General features: G+C 30.4%; 1 protein-coding gene across 1 annotated transcript; it reads left to right on the top strand.

The window, feature by feature from the left end:
* Positions 1–11,140: 11,140 nt before the first annotated feature.
* LOC114377193 (aspartyl protease AED3-like) lies at positions 11,141–14,873 on the top strand. Its single transcript, XM_028335609.1, has 3 exons — positions 11,141–11,655; positions 13,030–13,504; positions 14,082–14,873. Exons 1-3 carry the CDS (start codon positions 11,188–11,190, stop codon positions 14,453–14,455), a joined length of 1,317 nt encoding a protein of 438 aa, XP_028191410.1. The 5' UTR covers positions 11,141–11,187; the 3' UTR covers positions 14,456–14,873.
* Positions 14,874–15,686: the final 813 nt, after the last annotated feature.

The following is a 15,686-nucleotide window of genomic DNA, read 5'->3' as shown; positions in this document are numbered from 1 at the left end:
CCTACTATTATACTTATACATAATTATGTTCAATCTTTTTTTTTCAACCACCAGAATTAGTTAGGACCTTTGGGATCTAAATTTTAGTACTCAATCTAGTATTATAACTAGTATTTTACATGATAAATATTTAAAAAAATCAGATAATAAGTGGTTATTTTTTAATATAAATTATATTATAATTAAAATTAAATATAAAAATTACATTTTGAATTTACAATCAATAATTTCAATTGTGATATAAGATTTGCTTGACAAGTAAAATTTTCACGATAATAAAAAATGCAGACAATGAAACGTCCAAGTTCTCTGTGATTATGGTATCATTGCCATGAATTATCCCAAATGGTGAAAAGATAGCCTCTAATAAAGACAATTATTTTCCTATTAAAAATTGTCTTTCCGAAAAATATTTTTCAGAATATATTAAATATTTAAGTGTATGTTTGGATTAAAATTTATAAACATAAATTTAAATGAAAATCAAAAATAAAAAATTCAAGTTTGATAAAAAAAAATGAATATACTAATAAAATAAAATTTATTTGGATAATGCTAATCAAAAGTACTCTTACCTCATGTTTCTATTGGATAAATACTTCCAACGAAAAAAAAAACTGAGTTTAATCACAAACTGAGTTTAATGAGAAAAAATATCTTGAAGCCAAATGGTTGTCCAACACATAGCCTAACACTTACAAAAAACACTTATCATAATGTCAAAATTTTAACATTTCCAAAAACACACTTCTCGAATTGTGTTGAAATTTTAACTCATTCTGAAAAATAATTTATATGAGAAATACTTGTTAGTTTTTTTTTAAAATTAAAGATGATAAATGTCTCTCAATTTATTGAATCAAATTAATCTCAATTACAATAAATAATTATTATTGATCCAAGAAAATTTATTCATAAAAAAAGTTAAACATAAATTTTCCTACTAAATGAATTATCACCATTCATATGAATTCAGTAAAATCTTATAACATTGCCTCAATTATTTTTGTTAAAAGTGAACACAGGTTGAACATCCTTTTATGTATCCTTGCTAGTGTGATTCAAAAATGAGGAAGGTTGCGAGTGAGATGATGGACCGATGGTAGAGTTGCTGCGTGTGCGTCACGATTGATGATTGCGTGTGATTTGGGAAACAAATGGGAGTGCCCCTAGTGTGTAACTTTTGTCATGCAGCTCCTGAGAAATATTTTACTGTAACTTTTATATGCATCAGCAAATGATTTATTTAATAGGAAACTTTTATTAAAAAATAATTAATAATTATAAGGCTAGAAGATCCCAATGTATTTTAAAAATTATTAAAATTTTAGTTTTATAATGTATTTTTTTAAATGAGAATTTTTTTTATTTTGAGATGTTATGGATATAAAAAAAAATAAAAAATTATTACTAGATTCTGTTATAGAAGAAATTTTTGTATGGTAAAACTGAATAAAATTCACAAAGTATAAAAATATCAAACACAGGCCTCCATTATATTCCACCATATTAACAAGTTTAGAATTATATTATTAGCTAATAGTGTGTAACATGATGGACAAATAATTATAACTTTTAAATATTGTCAAGGATTTAATTTATTACGTAAAAAAACAATTTTTTAAATGAATTTTAATAGTATAAGATATTTAGTCGTTGATGTTGATATCTATACCATATTTTTACATATTAATTCACGAAGATTTGCATTCATTCTCATTTAGGAATAATTGCATATCTATTTCTTTTACTTTTTATCACCTAGGAGCTTTTGAGGTTTGTTTTGTGTTTATGGATGCTTGAGAAGAATGACATGGATGCCCCTAGTCGTTGATGTGGGATTTTGCCTCTGTTGTCTCTCGTTGCCTTTTCTCCCAATACTATAAGTAGTTAATTCATTTCTTGTTGGGATTTGACGAAATTGAATATCATTTTATTTAATTACTATGTTTTTTTATTTAATTAAGATTTATTATTGTTTCTCTTCCATACTTGCTCTTAGCTTAATTGATCACATGAGTACATGATTCTTTTTATTTGACTATAATTGGGAAGTTCAATTTAATTGAAAACTGAAAAGAACAACCATTAAACTTTATACCTAGGGAGAGTGTAAAGGTTATTGATCATCATTAGATCCTTGTTTTTAATGTAAGTCAAATAATTATACTAATCAAGAATTGATAGTATAATTAGGAGACTTCAGCCTCTAGTTTAAGGAATTAATGTTAAAATAAATTATGAGTTAATGATAATATAGACTTAATTGAATAAGAATGACTAATAATGGATATTAACTAAGTTGACTCAATGAAGTCAAACCCCGGTAATTTTCAATATTGATACAGACCCCATTTCTACACATACCAAGTGTTTCATAAAATTCTTGAACTAAGTTTCTTCATTTAAACTCTTTACTTTTTATGTAATTGTTTTTACTTTTGATTACTCAATTACTTTAAATCTCATAGTCTATTAAATTTACTCTTAATTGCATATTTATATTGCACAATTTATTGTCAAAATGAATTTACTTGTCACTATTGTGAACAATTTAATACTCTTGCTAAAATCTCAACAATCATTAATACCAATCAAAAATATCCTAAGTATTTTAAAAAAAAAAGATTGTTCGAGAATCGTTAATCAATACAAAATCTCAACTTTGAAAAGGAAAACAAGCACCTAACCCAATTGGTTTAACAAAGGTCACCAACTTCTATTCAAAATCCTCTAGTCCTAACTTGATAGAGGACTATCCAAGGAGAAAGAGTTTGGTCTGGGTGGACTCAACATGGATGGATCAATCACTAGAACAAGGAATAAGAGATTTTAAGAAGAGCTTGACGAAAGACTAAATTCTCTAATAGAGAAAAGAGAAGAAGAAGCTAAGCTCATTTATTTTAGGCAACTTTTAGAACAAGATTTATTTTTGTTTTTAATTATACTTTTGGGCCTATTTTTGGACTTGTAATAGGTGGCTACCTTTTCTATTGTTATTTTTAACTCTTTTAATTATTAGATTAGTGATTGGCCCTGGGCCTAATTTAGGATTATTAGTAAGAATTATAAATAGACTCCTTAAACACTTTGTTGATAGTTTTTGGATGAAATTTCATATTAGACACACTTAAGAGAGTGTCTCTCTTGGTTCTTGTATGAAACCTTCGGTTCTTATAAAAAAATTCTATTCTTTAGGGCGAATCATCCTCAACTTATCAATCTTCCAATGTGACGTTGTTCTTTCCATCTTCTTCTCTAATTTTGCTTTTTTTCATTTTTATTTTCCGCAATTTCAAAGAGTCTCAAATAGGTTCCCCAATTTGTTGATGTTAAAAATTGGATCCACAAATCAGGCTTCCATCAATTGGTATCAGAACTTTAGTTCTTGAATTCAAGTATCCTTTGTGTTTTTTGTTTTACGTGTGTTTCCTCCTTTGTTTGTTCTGTCATTTCTTTTCTTTAAACTCTATATTATTATTTCATCTTCCTTTGTTTTATTTCTTTGAGTTTATCTTTCTTTTCTAAACTATATCTAGTATCAATATCTTTTTTTTATTTTTATAAATATAGTATTAAAATCCAATTTTTAGATTTGAAGGCAAAATTCTATTACAGTCTAGATTGGATTTTCCCAATCACATATTTGAATTCAAATTTGAATTGTGTGCCAAAAAAATGCAGAGAAAAAAAGGAAGAAAAAACACCAAAAAAAAAAAACAAAATATACATTTAGAGTCTTTCTTGTTTTTACATACTTCTATTTAAAAAAATTGTGTTTTATTCATTATTTACATCTAGTATAGTTCAATTTTTGGACAATATTATTCTTCATTCTAGAGTCTTTTAGTTTGTCTTCCTTGGCTTTTGATTATTCCTTTCATTATTTTTGCTTGCCTTTAAAATTCCTTAGTTTTGTGTTAGAGTATTTCTTTTCTTAGTTTCTTGAGTTGAATTTTGAGTTGTGACATATTTCACATTGAATACTTCTTGATTTTGAGCTTGAAGGTTATGCATAAGAACTGAAAAGAAGAAAGAGTGGTAAAAGACAAGAGTGCATATTATAAAAGAAAAAGTCTTGAAAGAGTGATACACAAGTGAACTTGAGTGAAACACTAAGCTGAGTGATGAGGTCCTATTCTATTTTTACTTGTGTACTAACTTTTCTTGTATGTATGGCTTCTACAAGTGGAGATGCTACTCCACCATCTCCAAAAATCATAAGGCTCATGGCGGAGATGATTAAACTTGTTGATCAAATGAGAAGAATGAGTTATGAAGATAAAGAAAGGATGGAGAGAATGAGAAAAGAGAATGAGGAGAGTTTGGGAAGAATACACAGGAATAGTGAAGCTTTAAGTGTGAGGATTGAAAATATAGAGTGAAGAAGAGAGGTAAGATCATCTAATTCTTCTCATAGAGAAGATGATGGATATGAAGAGGATGAAGGAGAGAGGAGGAATGAGAGGTATAGGGAGAGAAGAAATCATAGAAGATATGGAGGTAGACAAAGAGAGGAAGGGATTGAGGGAGTGAAGGTAAAGATCCTTACTTTTAAAGGGACTTGTGATCCAGAAGTGTATCTTGAGTGTGAGATGAAGGTTGAGCAAGTCTTTGCTTGCTACAACTACAATGAAGAGAAAAAGATCAAATTGGCCTTCCTGAAGTTTAAGGGATGTGCCTTAGTGTGGTGGAATCAAGTGAGGAGTAATGTTGAGAGTATAGGAAGGCCTTTGATTAATACTCTACAAGACATGAAGAGAGTTTTGGGAGAGCGAAATTTGTGTCGTCTTATTATGGGAGAGACCTTCACAACAAACTCCAAAGACTAATTCAAGGAAATAGGAGTGTGGATGAGTATTACAAAGAGACGAAGATTTCCTTGATTAGGGCTCAAATTGAGGAGTCTCAAGAGGCCACCATGGTAAGATTTTTCCATGGTCTCAATAGGGAGATCTAAGACATTGTAAAGTTGCACCATTATGCCTCTTTGAAGGATTTCATTCATCAAGCTATCAAGGTAGAGCAACAATTAAAGAGGAAGCAAACATACAAGAAGTCCCCCTATGGCTCTTCAACTTAGAAAGATAAGAAGACATTCAAGAAGGAGGGTGGATCTTCATTCAAATATCATGAAAAAGGTGCTGCCCTTGGTAAAAATAATTTTAACCCTACTCCCACTTCTTCAAAGGCGAGTTCTATTAAATTTTTTAAGTGTTTGGGAAAGGGTCATATTGTCTCCCAATGTCCTAACAAAAGGACTATGGTTGTGTTGGATAATGAGGATATCACTAGTGCACCTTCTTCTAGCTCTTCTAGTTCTTCTAGTGAGAGTGAAATTGAATGTGATGTACAACCCCTGGAAGGTGATCTTTTGATGGTTAGGAGGTTAATGGGGAGTGTGTGTAAGGATAGAGATAAAACTCAAAGGGAGAACAATTTTCATACTAGGTGCATGGTCATGGGAAAAATACATTCTTTGATTATTGATGAGGGTAGTTGCATTGATGTAACTAGCCAAATATTGATTGAAAAGCTTGCTTTGAAAATTTCCCCTCACCCTAGGCCTTACAAACTACAATGGTTGAGTGAGAATGGGAAGCTATTTGTAGATAGACAAGTTTTGATATGCTTCTCCATTGGAAAATATGTTGATGAGATACTGTTTGATGTAGTCCCTATGGAGGCTAACCATCTCTTACTTGGAAGGCCTTGGCAGTATGATAGGGATGTTGTCCACAATGGTGTCACAAACAAATTTTCAAATGTACATAAAAGGAAAAAGGTTACTCTTAAACCTTTGTCTCCAAGTTAGGTTTGTGAGGATCAAATAAAAAATGAGAGTGAAAAGAGAACAAGAGAGAAAAATAAGAGAAAAACAAAATTGATGAAAATAGAGAAAATAAAGAAAAGAGTGGAGATAAAAAAAAGAGTGAAACTGAAAAAAAGAAAAAAAGAAAAAAAATCAAGAGAGAGAAATACATAGCTTGTTCATGAGAGAAAAAGAGGTGAAGAGAGTAATGCTAGCTAGACAACCTATGTATTTACTAATGCCTCATGATTATTGTTTGTCTTCTATTGCTAGTTCTTTGCCTATAGGTGTGGAAAAATTATTGAAGGAGTTTGGGGATGTCTTTCCCATGGACACCCCTCATGGGTTACCTCCTTTGAGAGGGATAGAGTACCAAATTGATCACATTCTAGGAGCGTCTTTACCAAATAAGCCAGCATATAGAAGCAATCTGGAAGAGACAAACGAGATCCAAAGGCAAGTGGAGAGCTTGATGGAAAAAGGATGGGTGAGATAAAGCTTGAGCCCATGTGCTATGTCCATCATCTTGGTGCCAAAGAGGATGGAACTTGGAGAATGTGCATAGATTGTAGAGTCATCAACAACATCACTGTAAGGTACATTTGATATCATTTCGAGTCGAATTCTTCCCAAGAAGGAGGGTATGAAAGAAGACTATCCAAGGAGGAAGAGTTTGGCTAGGGTGGGCTCAACATGGATGAACCAATCACTAGGGCAAAAATTCTCTCATAGAGAAAAGAAAAGAAGAAGCCAAGTTCATTTATTTTAGTCAACTTTTAGAATAAGATTTATTTTCGTTTTTAATTATATTTTGGGCCTATTTTTGTACTTGTAATGGGCTGCTACCTTTTCTATTGTTATTTTTAAGTCTTTTAGTTATTAGATTAGTGATTGGGCCTAATTTAGGATTATTAGTAGGAATTATAAATAGACTCCTTAAACATTTTGTTGGCAGTTTTTTGATGAAATTTCGGATTAGACACATATTGTCTCTCCTTATTCTTGTGTGAAATCTTGAGTTCTTATCAAAAAATTTTATTCTTTGTAGCGAATTATTGTCAACTTATCAATCTTTCAAGATGATGGTGTTGTTCTTTTGAGGGAGGGTTACTATTACACTTTTTAATCACATATCTATTTGCTTTTGGGCTTAAGAAATTATACTTTGTATTCTGTCAAAAAAATTAAAAAAGAAATTACACTTTGTATAAAGAAAGATACAGGGAGGAAAAAATAATGGATAAAAATAGAAAAGAAAATGTGTTGTATAAATTGATAGAAATAAAAAATAAAAAAGTAGAAAATTTTCTTTCCATTTATTTAGACAAATAGAACTCTATAAGAGAATGAAAAAAAAACTAAAAAATTGTATAAAACTTTTATACTAATTAAATAGTTTAGTTAACCAAAAAAATAACTTTTACTCTATTTTTTATTAATTAATATAAAATTATTCATCATTTTTGTTATGAAAACATTTAATTTCCATAAAGATCAAAAGAAAAAATATAATAAAAATTAAATGAGCAACTTTCCCAATTTAACACGTCACATGAGTGGGAAGTTTTTTTTTAAGCCCACCAAAAAAAATTCTTCTATTTCTAATTTTCTTTCAAATAAATAAAACAAAATTAATATTTTCATCTTACATTCGTCCTCTCTATTTCCCCCCTTCTATTTACACTAATCTAAACACAGTGTTACTCTTTCGTGCCATGAGATGCTTTTGTTATGAGATCGATTATATATATGTGTTTCTACATAGAGGTCATGGACTCACTTACAATATTTGCAGATAATTATTTCTCCAAGAGGAAGAGTGTCTAGTATAAAAAGAAGGCTTATTATATTCTTTAAATTCAAAATCTTATAATTTATTTGTTTAATGATTTATTTCATGTTGATAAATGATTAATTAGCATGTACTAATTCAAGCTTAGCAAGAAAAGTAAAATCTAATAGTGCCTTAGTGTTCACAAGTTAACTAGTAATAGGATTAAAAGGGGCCTTTTTCTCAAATGTAATGAGTGCAATTACCTTTAGCCCCACAGAAAGGAGGTTGATTTGGTCTAATTAAGTTAAAACTGCACTTTTATCCAAGACAGTCAAAATTCATAAACTTTAGTAATCAAGTAATTTGTTGTCTTCTGAAAATGTTGGAGCTTACTATCCCTTAATGGACACACATGGAATAGAATTCAAATTGTTTCATTTTGGATGGCATCAATACAAAAAGGGTAGTGCACTATACTGAAGAGATTTTCTGAATTGTGGTAACCCTGATGCACATGACTATATATCAAACTTTTCTCAAGTGCCAACCACAGTAATGAAATCACATGTAATACTGCCTATGGCAAATATTCTCTTGGTCCTATAAATGATGTCTATTCACTTATATAATAGACCAATATTGTCCCAATTTAATTCCTTTGGAGATGAGCTTGATTGCACTAAGGTCTTTATCAAGGGATTTGAAAGTGGAAGTGAAGAATATGGCCCCTTAAATGAGAATCTAATATCTTGCTATAGTTTAATGTTTGTTTAAATATATTTTTGTCACTGTAATTTAGTATTTTTTTTATTTTATTCTTGTAATTTTTTTTATTGTTTTAATTCTTATAAAATGTGGCTGTTTTATTTTTTTCTTAAAGTTTTTTAAATAATATTTTTTATTGTTAAAAAATTGTTTAAATTGCTATCTAAAATACTTAAGGATAAAAATAAAATAAACACATTTTACAAGAATTAAAACAGAAATAAAAATGTTAAATTAATATATATATATATATATATATATATATATATATATATATATATATATATATATATAACCTTTAATGGTTAATGTTCTTTTAGGACTACTGATCAGATCAAGATCTCACTTCAAATATTAAAATTAGTATAGCTTATAATACAACCATGTCAATTGTCCACTTAGTGGGTGTCTGTATGTGGTTACGTGTAAATCTCAGATTTTTAAATCATAATACCGACAGAAGTCGGTTTCGGAACAAATCAATATTTTGGTATAAAAATTCCCATTTTCTTGAGGTCCTACACTGCAAATTATAGTGCTACTTTTTTTTTATAAAATAATTATATATAGTGCTACTTTGTGTTTAAACAAAATAGCAATTCTTTTTAATTAGCACAAAGCAATGACAACCTAAGAATCTTTTACACTTTTCTTGAACAAATCTGCTTCTGGGGTCTAATCATTTTGGCACTAATACATGAGATTTGGATTTATTTTATCATATACAGGGTGCATGGACCTAGTCATCACTTTAGGCTTTTCTGATGATTAAATAAATACTATAAAGCATACTATAAGCCATATATGGCCCCGTTAATATATAGTAGTATATTCCTACATATTCCAGAGAATATGTCAGTCTTGAACAGATTTATTTACATTAAAAGACTGAAGTTATGGCACAGACAGTGAATTTGACTTCGTAAGATTTCGTTTCATTATATAATAATGCATTCTACAATATACATAGCTCAAACAATTGAGTGAAAAGATATAGAAGTGCATAAATTATTTTGAAGTATAAGGAAACATAGTAAAGGTTTGAAGCTGAATCTATGAATTTCTTTGATCCTACGCAGCTTGCGTGTATAATGATTTGTAATAATGAAGCAACATGACAAATATAATGCCTAGCTATACCTGTGTGGAGTGAAGGAAAAGATAAGAAAATCATACAATACCACCCGTGAAAGGGTAAAAGAGGGGGGAGGGGGACACAGCAATTCAGCTGAAATCACGGCCTGTGGTTTGCAGCAATGCTTGCTTTGTCCTCTTGCAAGAAATTAATGATCCGATATATGTTCTGTACTTGTTTTGTGAATTGTTATAAATTTAGATGTATTTGTTTTTCATACAGATATTTTCATATAAAAATAAAAAGAATATAGGTCATAAAATTATTCTATCTTGGAGTTAAAATCAGAGGAGAAATTAATAATGGATTTTCTGAAAAAGTGCTTGAAGTCCAATCTATAGTGTGCATTATGGTACTTCCACGCCCCCACATTTGGACCATCGTTTCTTGCCTTGACATCCAAAGAGCACTTCATTTTTGGTGTGTGAAAGGGAGACCACTTTTTTCCCACCCCATAACATGTCAATTATGTATGTCTTTATTAGTTTTACATTCTAGCATCCCCGACAATGCAAAATCAAATACACGCTATTATTAAGCATTTATTTGTCATGCCTATTTGTTTAATTCCCAAATAGACATCCTATATTTTGAGCCCAAATAATTCTGCACCACTGTAAAGCATACATTACTAAAGGCATGAATGCAATCTTCTCCCATTATCTAGCCCCCAACTACCCTTTTCTTGGCCGATTGAGAAAATTGGTGTAAAATTAAAAAAAGTTAACTAAGTTTTAGTATTTATTTTTTTTAAAAATTTTATTTTTAATTCTTAAAATTTTGTTTGACCGGTTAAAATTCCTTAATTTTATTTCATTAAGGTTTTTAGTCCTTAAGTTTTTATTTGATTGATTAATTTTTTTAATAAGATTTTTAGTTTTTAAACTTTTAAAAAATTCTATTTTTAATTCTTAAAATCTCATTAAATAAATAAAAATAATTGGTTCAAACTTTTGTTTAGAAAGTAAAAAAAAAATGAAATTTTTAAAAGTTTAAAATCCTTGACTAGTCAAATAAAAATTTAAAGACTAAAATTCGAATTTCAAAAAATTTAGGAAGTAAAAACTTAGTTAACCCAATTATAAATAAGTTATAAAAATAGGATTATTTAGAAATATTTATTTCAAAATAATCGTATTTTCATTTAGTTTTTAGTTTATTCCAATTTAATACATCATCCCGAATCTTTTGAGAAAACTCTTGCAATATTCAACCATTTTACACAAAATACATATCCATCATAACATCATAGTATGTAGTGGAAGATGTAATTTCCATGTTGAAATTGTGATACAGGAAATAGGCAGAGTAGACTACAAAACCAAATGGAGTACAGTCTGTTATCTTCCACTTACTTCTAAATAACTCTAGTCACCCCCACAACCTTAATACCACTAAGTGATCCATACCCCTTCCTCACCCACAAACCCCAAAAAAAAATATTTTCCCCCCAAAATACTAAAAATCAGTTAAAAAAGGTAAAAACAAAAATCCCATAAAAATCCAATCACTTAGTTTTTTTTTTCCCTTTTACTAATTTTCCCTTTACTATATATATATATATATATATATATATATATATATATATATATATATATATATATATATATATATATATATATATATATATATATATATATATATATATATAGTAGTGAGGACTCTAGTGAAAGGCACCAAAATCCAACCACATCAATAGCCATGAAAACCACACTCTCACTCTCTCCTTTACTTCTCTTCCTACTCTTCTCCCTAGTCCAAGGACTCACCCCCAAATGTGACACCCAAGACCATGGCTCAACCCTTGAAGTTTTCCATGTGTTCAGCCCATGTTCCCCATTTAGGCCATCAAAGCCACTCTCATGGGCAGAGAGTGTCCTCCAGCTGCAGGCCAAGGACCAAGCCAGGCTACAGTTCCTGGCTAGCATGGTGGCTGGGAGGTCAATTGTGCCCATTGCCTCAGGAAGGCAAATTATTCAAAGCCCAACTTACATTGTGAGGGCCAAAATAGGGACCCCACCACAAACCTTGCTCTTGGCCATAGACACTAGCAATGATGCTGCTTGGATCCCTTGCACTGCCTGTGATGGCTGCACTTCAACCCTTTTTGCTCCTGAAAAGTCCACCACTTTCAAGAATGTTAGCTGTGGCTCTCCTGAATGCAATAAGGTTAGTGTATTTTTGGATTAAAGTTTAAAAAATATTTTAATATTACTTCTCTAATATTGAGTTTTGAAACAAAATTTTACTCTTAAACATACTTTTTTTTAGGATAATCAAACAAAATCTCAAACTGATATGGAAGAAAAAATATAAAATTGTTTTACATACATAAACATTAAATCTGATATTACTTTCAGACATATTTTTGGACCCTCAAATAAAAAATGCAAGCATACCCTTAATTGTGAACTTTTACATCACATTTTGGGAGTCCTTTCCATTTTACTTCTTCTGAATTCATCATGTAGGTTCACACTCCAGATTCCATGAATAGAAAGAAGCCAAACATTAAAATGTCGCGTAGATATAACTTTTCAGCTTATTTTTGCTGTCTCTCTGCTCCTATGTCAGTTTAAAACAGATAGCACTCATGGCTTCCATGACTAGAAGGAAAAAAAACAAAAAACAAAAACGAAAACACCGTGCCAAGATCCAAATTAATTTACCGTTTTTTGTGTGTGATGATTGATTAACTTATAATTATTGCTTAAAGTTATTTGTTCCAATGCTCGTTTAGTAACTAACCCACTAGGGTCAGCTACTGTTTAAAGGTTAGAATATTTAAGTAATATGCATGAGAACTTAAATTCTATCTTTATTATTATTGTAAAAAAAAAATTGCTCTTTTTAGTAGCTTGACTGTAATGGGAAATTTTGAAATATCCAATATCGTTACTTACAGAATTATGGCAGTTTTCATTGTACACAACCGGGATAAATGGACTTATGTGCAATTAAATCCGAGTGATAGTTTTTTATATCCCCAAGTAGAAATACTCTATTGTCACATTTTTTTTCTCCATATTATATCATTATAAATATCTACACTTTTCTCTTCTATCTTTTTAACTTGGGATGTATAGGCATGAATTGTCTATGTATCATTTAAAAAAAAATTATAATGCATTTTATATTTCATTTGAAAACGAAATATGAATCATGTGAACTCGAGTCCCACTACATTACAATTCTGACGTCTTTTATGAGTGTACTACATTAAAGATTGTGATAATTGCTAAACAATAGTGAGGATTAGTTTTGGATGGCCCAGACTATTTTTTTTGCCATTAGTCTTTTTCTTTTTCTTGACGTGGAAGGAGGGTAATTTCACTCCAATGATTCTCTTCACTATCATCACATAGAAACATGCATAGCGAGTGGGGTTGACTTGCTCTGCCTATATCCCTATCCAACAAATTTCAAAATCTACAAAAACTATGTGCACTTTTTGCCAGGCAAGGGTTCACGAGACTTTTTTTTTTTTTTGAGAAATGACTTGTTTTTTTTTTCTTCTAAAGCAAATGTGAACATTTTTTTCAGGTACCTAGCCCCAGTTGCGGAACAAGCGCGTGCACCTTCAACTTGACCTATGGTAGCTCCTCAATAGCTGCTAATGTGGTCCAAGACACTGTTACTCTAGCCACTGACCCTATTCCTGGGTACACCTTTGGGTGTGTTGCAAAGACTACTGGGCCCAGTACACCACCACAGGGGCTATTGGGCTTGGGCCGAGGCCCATTGTCATTGTTGTCCCAGACCCAAAACCTCTACCAGTCCACATTCTCTTACTGCTTGCCCAGCTTTAAATCACTTAACTTCTCTGGGTCACTGAGACTTGGGCCTGTGGCCCAGCCCATAAGGATCAAGTATACCCCTCTTCTCAAGAATCCTAGAAGATCTTCCCTCTATTATGTGAACTTGTTTGCAATTAGGGTTGGCCGGAAAATTGTCGATATTCCTCCAGCAGCGTTGGCGTTCAATGCGGCCACCGGAGCCGGCACCGTCTTTGATTCTGGTAATGCCTTTCTACCCAGACATTTAAGAAAATAATAATACAAGAGAAAAAATACACTTTATGTTATAAGACTTAATTAGTCGAACGAAAGTCAGATCAAAATATAAAACAACTAAAGTTTAAGTTTTAAACTTAATAATTAAAAATTATTTGTTATTAGGTTTTTTAGAAATAAAAAAGTCACATATTGAGTCAAAATGCTACACGTGATATTCATACATCACTCTCTTCCCAGTCCCCATGCAGTGTCCCGCATGCCTTTTTTGAAAAAAAAAACCCAATAACATAGTATGGCCTCTCTTTCTTCTTTGCATTTTTTCGTGAAAAAGAAAATAATCTTTTAAGAAAAAGCCACAAATGAAGAACATTACTGTTAACTGTAGAATTTAATTAAAAAGTATTAATACCTTTTACACTGTTTATAAATCGTGATAAGCCTATTAATTAATTATTATTATAATTATTTTTAAAATCATATTTAAAGTGATTTTTAATTAATGTATGCAAAAATCAAACTATCGGCTCGTCCCATCATAAGTAAATACTAACATTTTAATTCGTTGCTGAACATTTTCAGGCACGGTCTTCACCAGGCTAGTTGCACCGGTATACACGGCTGTCCGGGACGAGTTCCGGCGAAGAGTGGCGATGGCGGCAAAGGCAAACCTAACAGTGACATCCCTAGGAGGCTTTGACACATGCTACACAGTCCCAATAGTTGCACCCACCATCACATTCATGTTCTCAGGCATGAACGTGACGCTGCCACAGGACAACATTCTCATACACAGCACTGCTGGCAGCACCTCATGCTTGGCCATGGCTTCGGCTCCTGATAACGTGAACTCAGTGCTCAATGTCATTGCCAACATGCAGCAACAAAACCACCGTGTGCTCTATGACGTGCCCAATTCAAGGCTTGGAGTTGCTCGTGAACTTTGCACCAAATAATTAAAAATGGTTAATTAACACCTAAGTTGTCTTGACTTTGGAGACAATGATATTGTCAAATTAATTTGACTATTATTGCAAAGTCTTTTGGGTATTGATATTTCTTCTATATTGGTGAGTTTGGTTTTAGGGTAATGGGAATAATAAGGTTTCATTGCTAACTATATATAGTGGAAGATTTTGGGCTATTATTTATGTTATGGAATTAAATTTGTGCCTAAAGTTTAATCGTATTTATAGCTTTGTAATGGGGGTGTGTCACGGCTTTATATGTCTGTAGCTCTTTTGTCTTTTTATTCAAGTTGATTGAATTGATGAGATTTCAGTATTTGGATAATCTTGCAAGTTCACGGGTCATCATGTAATAAATTTCTTATTCTTCGCTCTTTAACGAATATGGGCGTCTATGTTTTCTTTCTAATTGTATCCTTGTTATATTTTCTCCACGCTTGTAAAATTGTTTATTTTTAGATATTGTTATTTAGTTTTTTTAATTATCGGAAATGATCTACCTCAGATATTACATTATTTAAAATTAAGTTTTGGTTGACAGATATTTATGAGTAAAAAAAAATATTTTTTTGTCATTTAAATATCATATAAGATGGATAATTCATTGGTTACATAAAATTATATTATTGAAATAAAATATATATAAATAATTATAATGTGACATTATATGTGAACTAATTAACATAAGATAAATAACTTCAAATGAATTGCTTAAATTACACTCATGGAAAATTTTAAACTTAATCTTCTTAATACTTAAAAGCATAATTAATTCTAAATTTTTAACATCTTCTTCATAAACCATCTTATTTATTAAATAAAAAATTATTTAATGCTTTTCATGTTTCGTACTATTAAATATATTTATTTTTATTTGAATTTAATTCATATAGTATTACAAGAATTAATAATAGATATAATAAGAAAATAAAACATTATTTAAAAATAATTATTAACATAAAAATAAATAAATTTAATATTTAAAAAGTATTATGCATTTAATTATATTTAATAAATAATATTTACCAAAATGTATATTTAATATATATATATAGACTTTGCCACATAGGCATATATCACGTGGTATTGCTTTTCATTTTTTTCTCACCAAAATATAAATGACTTTTTTTTTCATTTTTTATGTATAAAATGCATAATTATATGTTAATTACGGTATTCATGATCAATGTCCTATTCAAAATTTTAAACATTCTAATTG

This window comes from Glycine soja, chromosome 11, assembly GCF_004193775.1.
Source record: "Glycine soja cultivar W05 chromosome 11, ASM419377v2, whole genome shotgun sequence".
NCBI lineage: Eukaryota > Viridiplantae > Streptophyta > Magnoliopsida > Fabales > Fabaceae > Glycine > Glycine soja.
This window is presented reverse-complemented; position numbering and strand designations above follow the sequence as displayed.

Bases quoted from the DNA above. Each gene is read 5' to 3' on its own strand.
- LOC114377193 (XM_028335609.1), top strand. From the start codon at position 11,188: ATGAAAACCACACTCTCACTCTCTCCTTTACTTCTCTTCCTACTCTTC. The intron at 11,656-13,029 runs GTTAGTGTATTT...CATTTTTTTCAG, and splicing joins GCTCTCCTGAATGCAATAAG to GTACCTAGCCCCAGTTGCGG. The intron at 13,505-14,081 runs GTAATGCCTTTC...GAACATTTTCAG, and splicing joins CGGCACCGTCTTTGATTCTG to GCACGGTCTTCACCAGGCTA.